We start from the raw sequence: 18206 nt of genomic DNA on the forward strand, positions 1-18206 counted from the left end.
CTGCTTTGAGACAATGACCATTGTTAAAAGCGCTCTACAAATAAAAACGAATTGAACTGATTTTAATTAACCTGAACTGAATAGAATTTTAATAGAATTGAACTGAATAGAATTTAATAGAATTGAACTGAACTGAATTAAATCCGCTAGAACTTGTTTTGAAAGGATTGTTAGAGAAACCGACGAAACTGCGATGTTTTCTGAAGAGCTGATCGTATAAATCATTACGAATGACAAAACCTTCAGTATTATTTTACATCCGGAACTTTTCCGAGTTCTAAAGTTCAAAGCCATAAATGCTGCAATTTTATTTGTATTTTATTTCATAGAATAGAAAAAAACAAACAGAAGAAAAGAGAGACGTGGCGGATCGATTCGGGGTCACGTCCTATTTACACAGACAAATCTGGAGGCAGTCCAAAATCTCCAACGCTTCCTCTTTCTACATAAGTGCAAAACTTGAACACGCGTCCCTCTGCCTCTTTTTAAAAATCCTTCAGTCATTTAAGAGGTCCAGGTGTAACAGTTCGGTCCTGAGCGGCGCAGTGCTCTCGTGCCAGATTCAAGTAAAGTGCTTCCACAGCAGCAGCAGCAGCAGCCCGGATGGACGACGTGTTCGCGCTCGTATTATTTTTCCCCTCAGACCAACTCCAGTTTGCCCCTCGGACCGTGGCGTCCCCAGTGGACCAGCGCTAAAAGTCTCTGGCTGCTCGGATCGGACTGTTTGATCTTATCGCAGGTCAGACAGCAGCTCTCGTGTCCGCCCAGAGGCATCATGCACTCCAGGTCGAGTTTGGCGCCGTGGCTCTTGGCCAGATGCTGCCCGTGGAAGCCGTAGTGGAGGCGAGAAAGCATCTCACGTCGCTGCTGCCTCAGGCGCTGGTTCTCGCTGCGCAGCATCCGCAGAGCCAGCGTGATGAGGAGGACGAGCACAAGGCCGCCGGCGATGGGCACGGCGATGACGGCCGCACGGAACCACACCTCCTTGGCTGAAGGGATTTCCTGCACCCGGGCGATTATCCGACGGCCGCCTTCAGCCTGAGAGTGACTCCGAGGATCTGGGGGAAAGAATGCAGGAAAAGGTTACAGTAAATACAGAGATGACATTTACATAGCGTTTACATAATAAACAACTTTATCTTTTTCTATCTACATCGTAGAACATCAGCAAGGCGGGTTAGTTTTATTCGCTGTTTTGGTTTTCTATCCTGAAGGTGTGGGAAATTTTCAATCGACGATTTCACCTCCGACACTGGAGACTCCTTCCATGAATGTTCTACTCATTGAAAACCTCCTGGTGCCCCTTGTGGACGTTATTAGAATGACGCTAACAGATTCTTGCCTTGGAAATGAATCCACAACTTTCGACCAATCGGATTTCAGAACTCAACAGCGGTGGACGAAATACACAAAGCACGTAGTTGAGTTACAGTAGCGATCCAATCTATAAAATACGACTCCAGTAACAGTAAAAGTGTCCCCTTAAACTTCCACTTGAGTAAAAGTACAAACGTTTTTGCCTTCAAATGTACTTAAGTACTGATTTATTATAACTATAATGTTCCTATGATCATTTTTATCACAAGACTCTTTACTTAATCACCTCAGTTGATGTGTAAAGACTCGAATGTGACTCTCAGCACACTGATCTATTAATAGAATGATATTAATGAGTCAAACACTGATTTTTGTTACAATGATCATGAACCCAAAACCTTCTTTTTCAACTATTTAGAAGAAAATCACATAAACGTGGTCATGTGTGTTGAGTTCGAGTCTGAAGTTTCTTCATCATTTATTCCTCTCTAAAAGTTCTGCTTGATGTTGAACTGATGCTGAACTGTATGCTGGTGATCAGTAGATACACCGAGCGCCAATCAGAACAGGTTTAAAACAGAGCGTGCGCTCGATCCTGATTGGTCGCTTGCTGCGTGTTTGACCGGCCACGTTTTTATCCTCGTTAATAAAAAAAAGGACTGATTTTGCAAAACGTGGATGAAACAAATCAGAACAGTACTGTTCTGTATCGCAGCATTAAATGTAACCGTAAATGGATAAAAAGTTCTGTATCGCAGCATTAAATGTAACCGTAAATGGATAAAAAGTACTGATTGAACACAGGAAGTGCTGGATTTATTACAGGAAACGGAATCTTCCATTCAAGAAGCTTCTAGTCGACGCTCTGCTAGGAGTTTCGTACTCCGGGTTCTAAAACCGCTTGGGAATTTTGAAGCCGTAGCAATACGCTGTGTGGGGCGAAAGTATTGGGACACTCGGCTTTTCCAGCCATGTTGTTGTGGTTCTTCAAATCGGCACCACAAACCTGGATGCACACAATCGTATTGGATGTTTTGGAATGTTGGAGCAGGAAATTCTATAGTGCTTGAACTAGGAGACCTAAACCTGTTCCAGCATGATAATACACAAAGCTAGCACATCTCCATGATGTTTTCAATGGGTTGGAAGTGTGTGGAAGATCTGGAGTATCCTGCTATAAAGCTTAAACCCTATTGAACAGCGTTGGAGTTAATATGAACGCCGAGCCTGAAATTTCACAAATCTCCCCAAAATCTAGTGGAACATCTCCCGCTTATTATACGAGTGAATAGAAAGGAAATATGGAATGGATTGATCAGAAAGCACACGCCAGTCTTTTAGGTGTCCACAAACTTTCATCCAATAGTGACTGATCTGTAGACATTAGGCTCAGGATTAAATTCATCTCAGACTAAGATTTTTTTTGCTCCTTATCGTTTTATTCCAGCGCTTCCCCATCGGATCGGACGTCACCCGTAAACGAGGAGAAGCGTTCCCTCACCCAGGTTTTCTCCCCGGCCGTAGGTGAGATCCTGTGGACCTCTGTAGTTGCACATGTCCTCATGACAGCACTGGAGCGTTGCAGAGCCGTGCAGTGCATCGTGGGTAGCCTCGGCTCGACACACGCTCCCTCTGTTTAGCGCAGGCTCGTAACAGCCGTGTGACAGTGGAGATTTGGAGTTTTGGGGATTCAAGATGCGCGTGAAGCACGCGTTGAGCTCCGACTTGCACATGTAACCCGTCGCCACGCAGTGAGGAGAGTCACAGTAACACCGGATTTCTCCTGAACAAGACAAATAGCAGATATTAGCAGGAAATCATTTCCTATTCTGTATATATGTGTGTATATATAGTGTAGTTGATAGACATACTCATGAGAATGTATATAGCAGAACATCTGGAAGTAACACACATTATTCACGCTCAATGTAAAAACATCATCATCTGGTAACAACCGTACAACCACAATTTGCTACAGCGTTCACGTGAGCTTTACCGTTCGTCTCGCTTTAATCAGACATGTTTATTTTCACACCTTGTCCTTGATTTGACCTTGAAAATCTCAGGACAAAATTTTTTTTGGTCCATGCATCGTTTTCACACGTCTCGATGTTGTCGTTTTTTGGGGGGGGTTTATTTTGCATGCCGTTATTATTTCCTACGTTAACGTGACAACGTGCCGTTATGATCTGAAATATCATCTGTAATCTGTTCAACACACAACTAATAGTTTTATAGGACGTCTTTGGAGCAGGAAATTTTCCCTTTCACTTGAACTAGGAGACCAAAAGCTGTTCCAGAAGGACGATGCCCCTGTGCACAAAGCCAGAAAGATCTGCTTTCCATGGGTTGGAAGTGTGTGGAAGATCTTGAGTGGCCTGCTCTAGAGCCTAAACCCTCTTGAACAGCTTTAGGATGAATGAGATCTCAAACAAATCTCCATAAAGTCTAGTGAAACATCTTCCCAAAAGAGTGGAGGATATCATTAGAGGAAGTAGGGACTAAATGTGGAATGGGGTGTTTAGAAAGCACACAGCAAATTTTCGTTTAGGTGTCCACAAACTTTTACACATGCAGACTGCAGGAACCTCAAAGAAGCTCATGAGATCCTCCTACAGAAACACGTTTTCTTTTCTATCTATCTATCTTTCTCTCTCTCTCTCTCTCTCTCTCTCTCTCTCTCTATCTCGCTCTACTTCTTCTACTTCCCAGGTTGAGTTCTCCTCACCTCTGGTTAGGAGCACGGCCATAGCCCAGAGCTCCAGCTGCAGCCAGATGGAAACCAGGCGCTCCATGAAGAACACTTTTACACCCTTTTACACACTTCTGTCTTTGTGTCTCGGTGTGTTCAGGACACACACGTCATGATGCAGGACAGATCCGGCAAATAATCCATCATCGTCATCACCATCATCTTCATGAACATCATCATCATCATCATCATTCCAGATCACATCCTTTTATTTGTCACATCCAGAAAAGAAAACCAAAACGATAAATTCCAGTGCTTGGGTTTGGTTTTTCTTTCTCTCTTTTTTCGCTCCCTCCTTTTTGAGAATGAAAGTCGAAGCAGAAACGCTGAAGTTCCGCTGATCATCTGAAGCCTCACAACCCTGAGCTCAGACTGCAGGAGCACAGCCTGGGTAAGACTCCTCCCACAAACGCGCTTATTGGATCTCTACCTCGTTCATTTGCATACGCCGCACTGTCATTGGACAGCCTCCTGTTTAATTTACATACGAAACAAATATGGTGTTGCCACGCCCACTGCTAAGCCCATTGATAAATTAAAAGGCTATTTTAATTTGTATTTATAAATAAATAAATGGATAATTGTTGAATAAACGATGGGATTGTGTGAAATTGTGTAAATAGATTTGCTGATTTGTGTAATAGAGCAAAATAATAAAAAAAAAAAATGTAATATTATTACTCATGAGGAGTGATGGAGGAGGCCAAGCACTAAATGTATCCCAAGATTCCTTGCGTCTAGGCAAGTTCAACACAGTGATATCAATTTGCTAATTAATTTTCAAATAATAATGTTTAATATTAGAGGAGGTACTTCATATGGTTTGTCAGTAATGTATCTGATGGATGGTGAAACCCCAATTGTGACTATCTCAGTTACCACCATTGCTCTGATCTTGGTGAGCATTTTCAGAACCATGATACAATGGGGGGAAAAAAATAATGTGCAGTGCCACCTCCTGGTCACCACTTGCAATAACATGATTTACATCTAACTACAATTTTTCTTCCTCCAGTTTTCTCCAGGGGTGTGTAAACTTTATTGTAAACACACGATACAGGCAAACGTTCGTAGACACCTGAGTATAAGATTGGCGTGTGTGCTTCTTGAACATCTTGTTCCATATTTAGCCGTCCTACTTGCTATTATAATAAGCTCCACTCTTCCAGGAAGATGATCCACTAGATTTTGGTGTGCTTGTGTGGAGATTGTGAGCCACAATGGTGTTAGTAAAGTGATGTAGGCGAGGTGAAGACAGCTGGCGTGCAGTCAGCAATTAGGTTAATAGTCAGAGCTTTATAGCAGACCACTGAAGATCTTCCAAAACACGTCCAACACATGCAAAGCAGATCTTCATAGAGCTGGGTTTGTGCACAGGCTCGATCAGGTTGGGCTCTACAAGAAGAAGTGAAGTTAGATATCTAAACCATTTGGTTGCCTTAAACTTCCACTCAATCAATCGATCTATTTTTGCTAAAACAGCCGTGACCTGTCGGGGAATACTAGCATGATCTTCTCCAAGAGTTTGAGCTACAGGAGTTCGTCTGTAACGTCGGACCACACAGACCAGCCTTTGCTCCCCACGTGCATCAACGAACCTCGGCCACTGTTCCTTCCTCGGACCACTTTTGAAAGACAAGAGCTGCAGTTACGGCGACGCTCTGACCCAGACGTCTAGACGTTACAATGTCAAACTCGCCCAAATCCTTACGCTCGCTGATTTTTTCTGCTTCAAACATCAACTTTGAGAACAAAATGTTCACTCGCTACTAATATATCAGCACACGAGCAGATCGTTATAATGTATTATTAAACATACGTAGCACACGTTTTAATTGAAGACAGTGAGGACAGACACAGAGGCAAAATGAGGTTTAATGGATTGAGCCTCGTTAAGTACTTACAGCGGATAAGTCGGGTTAAAGATCGATACAGAAAGTGGGTTCATATCAAATCAGTTAGTGCAAATGCTGTCGTGAATCATAACGAACGCCCGAATGTGTGTGTGGGGGGGAGGGGAAACAACAAAACAAAAACCACTGTGAGAAAATCGGGGCCAAAACGCAGGATTGTATAGACGTTGCCCTTAAAGCACATAGAAAGAGAAAAGATTTGACCTCAGATGACGTTACACAAGTAAAAAAAAAAAAAAAAAAAAAAAGAAAAGAGTGGAACACGTCGAGGCCATTTTGAAGCACGTTAAACATGACGAGCTATCAGACGGGATCTGAACAGATAAACACGGCTGTGTATTTAGGAACACGTTTCCAGGACCGCGCCCTCCTTCCGGATGCACGCGCACTGTAACAAAAAAATAAAATTAAAATACAATAAAATTAAAAATCCTAAACGACTAGAGCCTGCGAGACCTGGAGTGAAAGGAAAAAGAAGTTACGGAGCGAATGAATAGCGCGGTATATTCCAGAGTTCCTCCTCCTCAACCCTTTTCCTTATCGTCCTACACGGACCACTTCTCATCCACGAACTCCGCCCTATTGTGTTTGCGTTGCTGTTGCTGCTTATTGACTCGATATAGAGAAGTGTATGTACAACGATGAATCTATGAATGAACCTCGGGGGCTTCGTGTAGCGAACGGTGCGACCCGTGGTGAGCTTTTTTTTTTTTTTTTTTTATCGGATTCTTTTGTTTATTTATTTCTTTTTTTGGTTCTCCAGCTTTGGAGAGAAAGCCCAGCCAGTCTGTAGGTCCACGGTTCAGAAAAAGGCAGCCAGCTGCTGAGTTCCTTCTACTTAAACCGACATCAGAGCTTCTCAAACCATGAAGGAGTTCTGGTTCTTCAGTTTTTCCAGCTCCTTGATCTCTTGTCTCAAAAAGAGGATCCTGTTGGAGAGGGGGAAAAAAAAAAAAAAGTGTCATAATGGATGGCAATAAATACACAACTCGTATCTAACCAACTATCATTTCTGACTTTTTCATTCACAAAGATTATTGAAAACATTACATTTTGTTATTTAACATTATTTAAAAGTTTGTGGACACCTGACCATAAGATTGGCATGTGCCTCTTTTTGAACATCTCATTCCACATTTAGTCTCCATTTGCTGTTCTGGGAAGATGATGTTCCACTAGATTTTGTGTTCATTCAGCCACAAGGGTGATCAGATGTAGGGGAGAAGGTGAGGAGGCCTGGGTGCCTGCAATCAGCATTCACGTTCATCCCAAAGGTGTTCAAAAGGGTTTCAGCTCTATAGCAGACACTCTAAGAGGAGGGTGGCAAAGGGGCGAAACATTTCCGGAAACTTTTGGAAATATTTCAAGTTGGATATTTATGGGAATTCATTAGAAATCCAAACTCATGGAAAGCAGATCCTCATGAATCTGGATTCTGTGCGTGCTGGAACAGGTTTGGTTTTCCAAGTTCAAGTGAAGGCAAAATCTTGTTATACCACATCCATCCAAAGGTATCCAAGTTTGTGGGAACAGTTCGGAGAAGAACCGCATAAGGCCGGAAAAGTCGGGTGTGCAACTGCTCCAGATCTTCTACATTTCAATGCCCAGGTCTGGATGATCATGAAGTGTAAGAAACATCACACGATGGTTTACCTTTGCTCTCTCAGTGTAGCCTGGATCTCACACACTCGCACCAGAGAGCGCAGCTTTTTCAGCTCCACGCAGATCTCGGACATGTTCATGCTGCCCATGGTGTGAACTTCTTCCCGTAACCTCGCCGCCTAAAGGGTTCGACACGAATATTAATGAGGGGGTGATCATGAGTGATTTTAAAACTGGTGTCTTCTTTTTAACCAAACAAAAAGTGTAAAAAAAAAAAAAAGACATCACCTGCTTCTCTACGTGATCTGAAGGCCAGCTCTGAACATGCCGAATGAGATTCTCGTTGAAGTGCAGTGCTAGCGACGGGCTGAAGGTTGTTGGAGGACACGCGGGTAAGCTGTTATTCACCAGACACCCGTTAGGCCCTGAACTCTGATGAGCTTGGCTGCTGTAAGGGGGAGGGGGGAGAGGGGTGCAGGAAAAGGTTTGCAATCTACAGATACGCTACAAACAGGAACAAAAAACTCATTAAATGGTGTATATTATGGTGTAATGCTGCTGAATTAAACGTTTATTTAAAAAAAGGAGTTCCGGATACTGATATTTCAGAATAGCAGTTAAAGCTAACTGGGATTTAAGGACAGTGAAAAGACACTTTAGTCCATAAAACCTGCCGTTTTCACTCCTAAGTGTGCAAAAGTTCTGTGAAAATTGTAGTACCAAGCAGGACCTGAAGATGGCGCCAAACAACACAATTTAATAGGGATTCACAGATACGAATGGACATGAAAGTTAACGATTGGTTTAATAAATAAAGTGCGCATCGAATACAAGTGGGCGCTAGTATCATGATGCAGCGTTTTGCATCGGTAAAAAAAATGTGATTTATTTACATATTCATAGTAAATGCGCTATACTTTTATAATTTTGAAAATTTTGATATGCAGACGGATTGCTTCTCGAGCGCGTTCTCTCAGCTACGTGAATATGACGCGTCGCAACGCTACGGAGACCGAGGCGTGTCCTGAGAGTCACATAGAATACAGATTGACACGGCAGAGGTAGAGCTGTGTCTTCCTGGAGACAGGACAGGAAAAGGACGTCTGGGTTTATTTAATCTATTTTGCACTACAAACACGTGTTTGTGAAATTTGTGAATTGTTCCTTCAGAGACAAAAGCGTTGAAAAAAAACCAAAGAGCGGAAAACTAAACGTGTTTAAAATACGGTTAAAGCGGTAAAAATGAAACGGTAACGGAAACCCGGATGTTTTGTCTGCGATAGTTACTTTTGCCTTTGAAGCCGCGGATCCTCGAGGTCTGAGGTTTTGTCCGAGGAGTGCTGAAGCACTGATTTCACTGCCGAATCACTGACCTTAAAAAAAACACACAAAAAAATGTGTTAAATGTGTGTGCGTGTGTGTGTGTTGGTGTTCTGATTAAAACTGCTATCCAAACCATTATGATACCAAAGGTAGCATTGGGTTCTTGCCAAGCACTGACCTTGATTTGAGTCGACAGAGAGTTGGGGTTCGAGAGGGGTTTCGAGGCCATGCTGTTCGTCTGCGGCGTGCTCACTCGCGGAGAGACGAGGCAAGACTTCGGCGATGAGGCATCGGGAGTCACGGATACGGGCGACTGGCTTGGCTGCTGAGCTGCGGAGTTATAAAAAAAAAAAAAAAAAAAACAGCCATTAATCAGACTGCGTGGTGCAACAATTGTTCACTTATAAACAAGACCGGACGATTTACAGCCAAAAGGAGGCGGAGCCACGAATGTTGATAGAAAGTGGGAGGGGCGAGCAATGTAAAAAATATAAATAAATAAAAGATTTGAGTTTAACTTCATGCAAAGTGAGGTGATCAGTTCTAGACTATAAAAATGTTACACATCTCCAAATATACATTCCTGCTCATAACCCCTCATCTTTTGCTTAAAAAATTACACATTCGTTTGAAAGGTTTCAGTGGCTCCTCGATCCGCACCGGAAACACGATTTGTACTGCACAGCAGCCACTTCCCGTCGTCGCCGACGTTTTTTTTTTTTTTTTATGACGGTCTACTTATTAATATTTTCTCTTAATATCTTTTTTATTATTTTCACGCTTCTTGGTTGGTAGCATTTTTAACCATTTTATGACCCATGAATGCTTTGGAGGACTCCGACGCTGTTCGCCAGCTAACACGAGACCTTCTGAGCACCGAAACATTTGAATTGGTACCGAATCGGACGAATTCAGAGGTATCACCGTATTTCCTGTACGGATCGGGGGCCTGTCGTGTTAAACCGGTATTATAAATCCCCAAAACCGGCGTACTTTTTTTTTTTCAGGAGGAGACGCGTTTGCGCACTACATAATTGTGTTTCCTTACGGACCGAGTTGCCACGGTGAGTTCTTCATTAGAAACCCGGAAAAAGCGTCAGGGCGGCCATTTTTTTTTACCTTGTGTGGACAACTGAGCAGCTTGGGAAAGCAGAGCAGTGATGTTGAAAGCAGACGGTCCAGCAGTGAGAAGTTTATGAAGCATAGACTGTAAGGAAGCTTGGGTGACAGCAGCTGTGAGGACTTGGAGAAGGGGGAAAAAAAAAACAACACAGAAAAAGAGAGATAGTGAGAGAGAGAGAGAGAGACACACACACAAAGCAAGGTTACACACAAAGCCATTGCACAAAGACAAGACTCAGGTCAAACATTGATATATTTTATACGATAAACGATGTATATGAAATTATAACTTGACTAATTAAAGAATGAAACGTCGAGCTCATGTGAATGCTGGAAACAAAAACACAGATGTAAAGCTCATTTTTCTTTTTGTAAAAGCCTTAAAAAATAACTGTCCCCTTATACGCTTTATAGACAAAACTATCGGGACACCTGACTTTTCCAGCCACATGTGCATCTTCTCCAAACTGTTCCCACAGACTTGGAGGCACCTCAGAGCTCCTCAACTCATCTACATCAGAACCTGACTTTACTCACACCCTTGTGGCTGAATGAATCTCACTCAAAATCTCCACAAACACACTCCAAAATCTAGTGGAACATCTTCCCAGGAGAGTGGGTTGAAAGTGTGTGGAAGATCTCCTGATACAGAACTCTGATCTCAACCCTATGGAACACCTTTGGAACGAATGTGAACGCTGACTGCACCTAAGGCCTCCTCACCTCACCTACATCATCATGAAGGTACTTAGGTGAAATGTTCCAATTCGTTCCTAAAGGGTTGAGGTCAGATCTCAATAGCTTCTACATTCATAAAAAAAAAAAAACAGGATGCGGTATTGCAAACTCACCCTCGTTGATCTTGGCCATGTCCACGCTGGAGTTGTTGATGTGCAGCGTGGCCTGGAGCGCCGGAAGCAGCTGCCTGAGGAGCGCCGGGTCCTGCAGGAGAGCTGACGAGTGTGACGAGGACGACGTGGACGAACTGGGAGCGCTCGAGACCGTCGGGGGGCCAGAGGTACTGCAGGACGCCTGGGAGAAACTGCAATGAGATGATGCTTTCTCTGAGGGAGCAGGCTCTGAAGATGGACACACAGACATGACAGGCTCAACTCAAGTGTAACAGATGATTAGCTCTAGCATTTGTTTTTTCGTTTTTCCATGTGCATTTTCTTACTCGCATTTAAACCTTAACTTTTATTTGCTTCAAGCAAAAAAAAATAAATAAACGGTAGATGCTTCTCTGATTCATAGTAAAGCATACAAATGTCATTAGTGTGGCACAAACCATTTAAAATAACATTTTTGCATTGAACATTTAAAATATAAATATATAAAAAAATAAAAAAAACCAAAGCAAACAAAAGGCCAAGACTAACAATTCACATGATGAACTACCACCACCATGCTTTACTTATACAGTGCATGCGGAAAGTATTTCACTGCACTTTCCACACTTTCCGCAGCCTTATTCTAAAATAGATTAAATTCACAATTTGTCAAAATTCTACAAACAAAACCCCATAATGCAAATTTATTTATATAAAAAAAAAAGATAAAAAAAACCTACATGTACTTTAGTATTTCACAGCCTTTAATCAATACTTTGTTGAAGCGCCTTTGCCAGCAATTACAGCCTCAAATGTTTGTTAGATGCTACAAGTTTAGCACACCTATTTCTGGCCACCTTCTCCCATACTTCTTTGCAGAACCTCTCAAGTTCCATCGGGTTGGAGAGGAAATAAGTCATGTTTCCTCTTTTTCTTTTTAAGAAAAATTCTAATTTTTATTTGCTAAAACTGCAATTTGTGAAAACGAAACCCATTTAGTACATTTAAATTCCATATTACATCAAAATGCAAATCCAAATAAATAAAAAATAATAAAAAAATTAAAAAAAATAAAATCCACACATAAAAATACAAATTACTTGTTTTTTTCCCCCTTTTTGTTTTAGTTCGAAATGACGCCAAACATTGAAAACGTTCTGTTCTTGATCCTGAATCTTCTCCTCGCCCCCTCACTGTTCTGCAGCATCTTCTGCGTTACCTGTCCAGGGGTCTCCAGTATAAACGTCACTTTCCACGAAAATTACGTGAATTATAAAAAAAATATAAAATATAAACTTGATGGAAGAAAGTGTGTACCTGTAAGTAAACTCTGACCTCTGCATACACAACGTGGAAACACAGAAGGAGAACCGGGGGGAATTGGCGAAGAATTACTCAAAGAATCGCTTCAGTTTCTACACGCGATGTGAAACCTAATGCTACAGATTGCTGCTTCAGAAACACAATCATAATAGTAAGTTTGATAGTCAAGTACTTACTCATAGCAGTGACTGAACTGGCAGCGGCCGCCTGCATGGTCTCCTGTCTGTAATCTCTGTCTTTGGGAAAACTGTTGACCACGACGGTCTTAGGCGCGTCCTTCTGTCGCTGCTCCCTGCACAGAGATCAGCTGATTCTCAGGATTCATGGCAACTAATGATATTTTTTAATTCTACCTCGTGTGCTGCTCACCTCTCCAGCCATTCCTTTGGCTTCTCCCACTGGGACACCTCTGTCCTGCAGTTGTAGTAGTATTTCTTTCCCGAGGAGCTGATGTGCTCGGACCAGTCGTCAGACGGATCACGCTGAGAGGAGAAAAGGAAACAGAATCGAACGTTGGACTTTGAGGGTAAACAACATTCTACATACCGTGTTTTATCATCAATTAACATTTTACGTCTCTGGAATGGAGGAGTTGGTGTTGGATCTGTAACGATCTCAGATGTTGAGCTAATTTATAAAATCTCCTGGTTCCACAACTCCAACTACACGTATAAGACTAAATCTCACACATGATATTTCTCACTCTCTGGTGTTCGTAATGTTTTGATTATCTATGAGGTGGCATAAAAAAAAATTTCCAGACTAGTTTTGTAACACATAAGGCCACACGCACAGTCACAGGGAGCACCGACCCTCATAAGTCAGTGTGCCAAAAGACATCGTCCTGTGTGCACCGGGAGCTGGTGCTAATCTGACCACAGTTTCATTGAGAATAAAGTGGAACATTTGGACATTTAGATATTTGTTTGGTCAAAGTAAATCTTCATAGAGATCGACCGATTTTACCAATACCGATAGCTGGGTTGGATCGTACTTGCTGATAACTCAATCAACCGATAGTTTTTAAAATTGATACTGGATTAAAAAAAATTAAACTCCATTACAAAAGTATTGAACTGTATTACAATAATAAAAAGTACTAAATCATAAAAATGTGCAAAATAAAAATTTATATATATTAGTTATATGAATGAAATAGAATTACATAATTGATAAATATAAAATAGCCTCTGTCCAGGCACCATGCAGTCTCTTTTGTAAAAACAAACAGCATGTGGTGCCAGAGATTCGCCTCTAGAGGCCGCTCTTGTAACAAGAGCAGACCTTCTCGGCCACTCCAGTAACGAACGCAACCCGGAAAAACTATCAATATGTATTTTTTCAGCGACAGTTCCAACGACCGACTATTGGTGCGGATTAATCGACCAAAATAATGATGTTTCGGTCGACGTCTAAATAAAACACGTTGGGACGTGGTTTTCAATAAGCAGAACAAGAACGGATGCTTACCATTTCTGCACATTTGGGTGGAAGTGAGTGAGAGTTGGCGCTGTGATGGCCGTGATTGACAGAGTTCTCATGTGGAGAAGAACTGGTGCCTGCAGAAAAGGAAAAGAGACAATTCTTGGAATCTCAGCATCACTAGTGTTCACACAGAGATCGAAAGCGTAGAAACCTTCGTGAGACAACAAACCTCTTCCAACGACCGCATAAATCCTGCCTTAAAGTTCACAGATGCTTCATTTTCCCCGTTAGCAAAAACAAAATGGATCTTTCAAACTCTGGCACACACTAAATCATTCAATTGTACAAATCTCTAAGGAACAGCCACGAGAGTAATTAGAGGTCGTAAATTCATCGCTGGCATGGTAGAATTACAGACAGGCTCCGTGTTATTAGAGGGATGTGACGTTGGCATATTAACCAAAGATTCTTCAACAGAGAGCCTGTGAAAAGTTTGGAAACAGTCTTGCATGTTCACACATGTTCCTTTTGTTTCTATTTATTAAAACATGGAAAGACATGGATGTCAGGAAGAATGATCTGTGGACAGATTAAACATTTTTGTCTCAGAAAACAGAAAAACTTGTGTTAGATGGAGAACAGGAAAGAAGATGTTATTGGATTGCCTCACCCCCACAGTAAAACATGGAGGTGGAAGGTTATGGGTTTAGGGTTGTTTTAGAGCAGGAAAGGTTGGGGATTTATTTCAGGTGATAGAGACCAACATGGCAACCATTCCATACTTCAACACCAAGCAATTCCGTTTGGACTGCGGGTCATTAAAACCGACTTCACCAAACAACAAGACGATGAACCGAAACGTACGTCTGAAAGGAAACAGCCGTCTGGACTGGAGCCCATCTTTTACTCATGTACATGATTTGTGTAGTTTGTCTGCATTATACATATGCAAGAGCTTTTATTTATACGTTGTTACGAGTTTCCTGAAGAACTAACAATAGAAAAAGACGTAACGTAAAATAAGAATAAATTAAATACAATGAATAACTACAGCGATGCTGCGTTCACTCGCAACTGGAATTACTGCGGTGAACGGTTGGGCATGAACCTTCCTGGATCTTCAGAAACCGTTCTGAACCTCACTGTCAGCGTTTTCCGATGAGAGAAAAAAAAAACATTTTGCATTACAGGAAGCGTATGGAATACACCGAGACGAATCAGCAGACGTTCACAACTCGCTGCACCACATCCGGGGAACCTGAAGGCACCACGGATGGGGGTTGAAGAGGATTTTTCCGGTGCTGCTCTCAGGAACTTACTGCTCTCTTTGGGTCGCTGTGCATGAGGCGTTCTCCCGTGTTCTCCGTCTCCTCGCTTGGCGTCGGGACTGTCGGAGCGCCGCAGCATCTTGCTCGGTGGGGTTTGGTCCGAGGAGTTTTGGAGCTTGTCATGCCGGTGCTCGTTTGCAGTATGACTTTTGGATTGGTACTTGAGGGTCTGGATGATAGGAAGAAAGCAAAACACATCATCAGACACCATTATCACCATTCACATCATCTTATATTAAAGATCAAAGCGTTTTATTAAACTTAGATAATGGGATTTGTTGTATAATCCACCTTTTGCATTTTGGGAATAAACTCAAAGCACCAAAAATCAATATTTACTTCTTTATTTAACGCACAATTCATTACACATTTTATTTGCTAACTATTTATTTGCAACCAAACAAAACCCTTATATTCAACGTTTAAGAGTAATCATTTAAAAAGCAGACGATTCGATTGCTAAACTGAAAAAGAGCCGAATATCAAATACAGAAGCAGTGCACTCGTTAGGCTGTAAAACAGCCGCGTACTCGCACCCTAATGAGTGCGCATACGTAGGGAAAAGGGCTGAATTTAGGACACCGCCCATCCTCCTGCCTAGCATTGCTAGCAATAGGCCTATACGTTGCTAGCTTAGCTTACCCGGGTAAATACTTTACTTTGTGAGCTTATATCTAAAGTTTTACTGTCTATAATGTATTTTATTTTGGGATAGTTTGAGATTTACCTGGTAAGACTGGAAATCCCTGCGCTCGTTGCACCTGTGGGGTGGAAAAAATAAAGTAAAAGTTGATGAGGAAGCGGAGGGTAACTTTTGCGCATATCAACGCTAGCTCGCTATGCTAACACTTCCATATGATACATCAGCTTTTATTTTTCAGTTGGAAAACAGAAATCGTTTCTATCCGAAGTCATTCGGATTCGTGTGAGCAGAAAGAAATAAAAAAAGGAGTAGAAAATGAATAAGGTTGAGGTTTACCCATCAGTGAGTCTCGGTTGTTTCCGTGCATGCATTACCATTAAAGCCGTGTTTCATGGGGGCCTTACAGTTCGGGTCTGAATGCTCAGGTCGCTATTAAACGCCTCTCTCACACACTCTCTCTCACACACTCACACACACACACTCTCCCAGGGTTGTTATGGAGAGAAAAAACGTATCGAGGAGAAAGTGAAAAGTTACAGAGTCGCTCTGCTATTCGGGAGAAAACCCACGGTCCATCATCGTCTCCCCTCCCTGGTGTTACTCAGCAGCGCCTCCAGCGGTGATGCGCCGAATTACCCAACTCTGTAGAGTGACGAAGATCCGAACACGTGGGAGGTGCGGGACGCCATACTCCTGCAAGATCACACCAAACACACAATTCACACAAAAAATACTTTCTACGTTTTACTGTTGAAAAAGTATGAACAAACGACGTCGTTCATACTCATGACACCCATCCTGCCACCCCGATGGCATCAATTTCTTCTTCTTTCGGCTTCTCTCATTAGTGATCACCACAGCGGATCATGCGTCTCCACACCCCCCTGTCCTCTACATCTGCCTCTGTCACACCAACTACTGGCATGTCTTAAAGTACCAACCCGAACCTCCACTCTCGTACACTTCTCCTTTCCCTGCTGTCTCTGTAGACGTCTTCCTCCTCTCCGCCTTGCTGCTTGAGGATGTCCCACAGGTGCTCAATAGTTTTCCGTTTTGGAGACATACTCGGCCACTCCATCACCTTCACCTTCAGTCCCCAGCAGTTGTCATCTTGTGTTTAGGCTGTTGGAAAACTGCCCAGTTTCTGAAGGAAGGACGTCACGTTCTGCTTCAGAATGTCACAGTACATGTTGGAATCAATGTTTCCCTCAATGAACTGCAGTTCCCCAGTACCAGCAGCACTCATGCAGCCCCAGACCATGACGCTACCACCACCATGCTTGACTGTGGACAAGACACAATTTTCTTGGTTCTCCTCAACAGGGAGTCGCCACACATGCTGGACACCATCTGAGCCAAACAAGTTTATCTTAGTTTTATCAGACCACAGGACATGGTTCCAGTAATTCATGCTCTTGGACAGGTTGTTCTTTAGAAAACTATTCTGCAGCTTCAGAAAAGGCTCCTGGAAAGACGGCCATTAAACCCACTTGCTGCAGTGTGTGGCCTACGGTCTGAGGCCTGAACCTCTGAACCTCTAAAGCAACGCTGGCAGCACTCATTATATATCTATCTATATTGTGGCTGTCAAAATGAACAGGTTACTAATTTACTAATACTATTAACTGTATTGGCAGTTCGCATTCTCAAGTAGAGCATTACACCATCTACTGTGGTGATGGATCAGAGACTTACAGTATATCCCTATTCCACAAACCAAAAAAAAACCCCGCCATGGTGCACACATCCCGCATTTAAAACTGTCCATGTGGAGCAAAAGCTCCTTTTGGTGTCCTGATGATTAATGTAATATAAAACACCTGATTATTTCATTACTTTAAAACATTTACAAGAAAATTTTGTCTTCATGCTCTGTGTTGAGATTGGATTCACTGATAATAAACATACATTTGCATAAAACATCCATATTTTTCCAAAACTTGAAAAGTGTTAATTTAAGGTACATTTCAAACAGTTAAAAATGTGCGATTAATCACGAGTTAATGAAATCGCAGGTTATTATCATACATAATGAGATATGCACCCTGTATGCACAATCATACCCAAAATAGCACAGTGTATATACTGATATACAGTGTATACAGAATTATATTATGTGTACAGAATCGACCTTCACTTTGCACACAACTGGAATCAGAATCGGAGTCGACATCAGAATTTCTATAATTTCAAATTGGTTCTATTTGAAACAAATCATATGTTTAAAACATCTAAAGAGAAATCAATCGCAAAAAAAGCTATATAAATTTTGCTATTTATTTAATGATTTGTTTGTTCTTTATTGTATTATTGTCTGGAATTGTCATTTCACCCAGAGCATCAACAGTTTTTTCTTATCGGCTTTTATTACATCTTTATATTTTAATGAAATTTAATTATCTATTTGAATCTGTTAAAGTCACGCTTTGTGTTCATCTAAAAATCTCTGTGGAGATGTGAGTTAAGACAAAAGTCACTGCACAATAAATGTTTATTTAGTTTGAAATAGAAATGAGTTCTCAGTGTTCTGTCACTGCATGTTGGATTGATATTAAGGGAGGAATATTGATTTTGATCACTGGAACTGGCGCAGTATTGATATGTGACTCGGTGGTCAAACAGCTGCGA

General features: G+C 41.9%; 2 protein-coding genes across 3 annotated transcripts; both read right to left on the reverse strand.

Moving 5' to 3' along the window:
* Window positions 1-300: 300 nt before the first annotated feature.
* Window positions 301-5677, reverse strand: bambib (BMP and activin membrane-bound inhibitor homolog (Xenopus laevis) b). Its single transcript, XM_046876523.1, has 3 exons — window positions 4046-5677; window positions 2819-3100; window positions 301-1058 (listed from the first exon to the last, which is right to left on the reverse strand). Exons 1-3 carry the CDS (start codon window positions 4110-4112, stop codon window positions 640-642), a joined length of 768 nt encoding a protein of 255 aa, XP_046732479.1. The 5' UTR covers window positions 4113-5677; the 3' UTR covers window positions 301-639.
* Window positions 5678-5926: 249 nt separating this feature from the next.
* wacb (WW domain containing adaptor with coiled-coil b) lies at window positions 5927-16199 on the reverse strand. 2 transcript variants are annotated; one of them, XM_046876521.1, is made up of 13 exons: window positions 15915-16198; window positions 15663-15696; window positions 14927-15104; window positions 13653-13741; window positions 12552-12664; window positions 12359-12474; window positions 10881-11108; window positions 10027-10149; window positions 9086-9237; window positions 8872-8957; window positions 7873-8032; window positions 7636-7763; window positions 5927-6911 (listed from the first exon to the last, which is right to left on the reverse strand). In XM_046876521.1, exons 1-13 carry the CDS (start codon window positions 15953-15955, stop codon window positions 6842-6844), a joined length of 1518 nt encoding a protein of 505 aa, XP_046732477.1. In that variant the 5' UTR covers window positions 15956-16198; the 3' UTR covers window positions 5927-6841. The 2 variants fall into 2 exon arrangements, with proteins under 2 accessions (XP_046732477.1, XP_046732478.1); XM_046876522.1 differs by lacking the exon at window positions 10027-10149 and having other exon boundaries at window positions 15915-16199.
* Window positions 16200-18206: the final 2007 nt, after the last annotated feature.

Source organism: Silurus meridionalis, chromosome 20 (assembly GCF_014805685.1).
Source record: "Silurus meridionalis isolate SWU-2019-XX chromosome 20, ASM1480568v1, whole genome shotgun sequence".
In the NCBI taxonomy this organism is placed as follows: Eukaryota; Metazoa; Chordata; class Actinopteri; order Siluriformes; family Siluridae; genus Silurus; species Silurus meridionalis.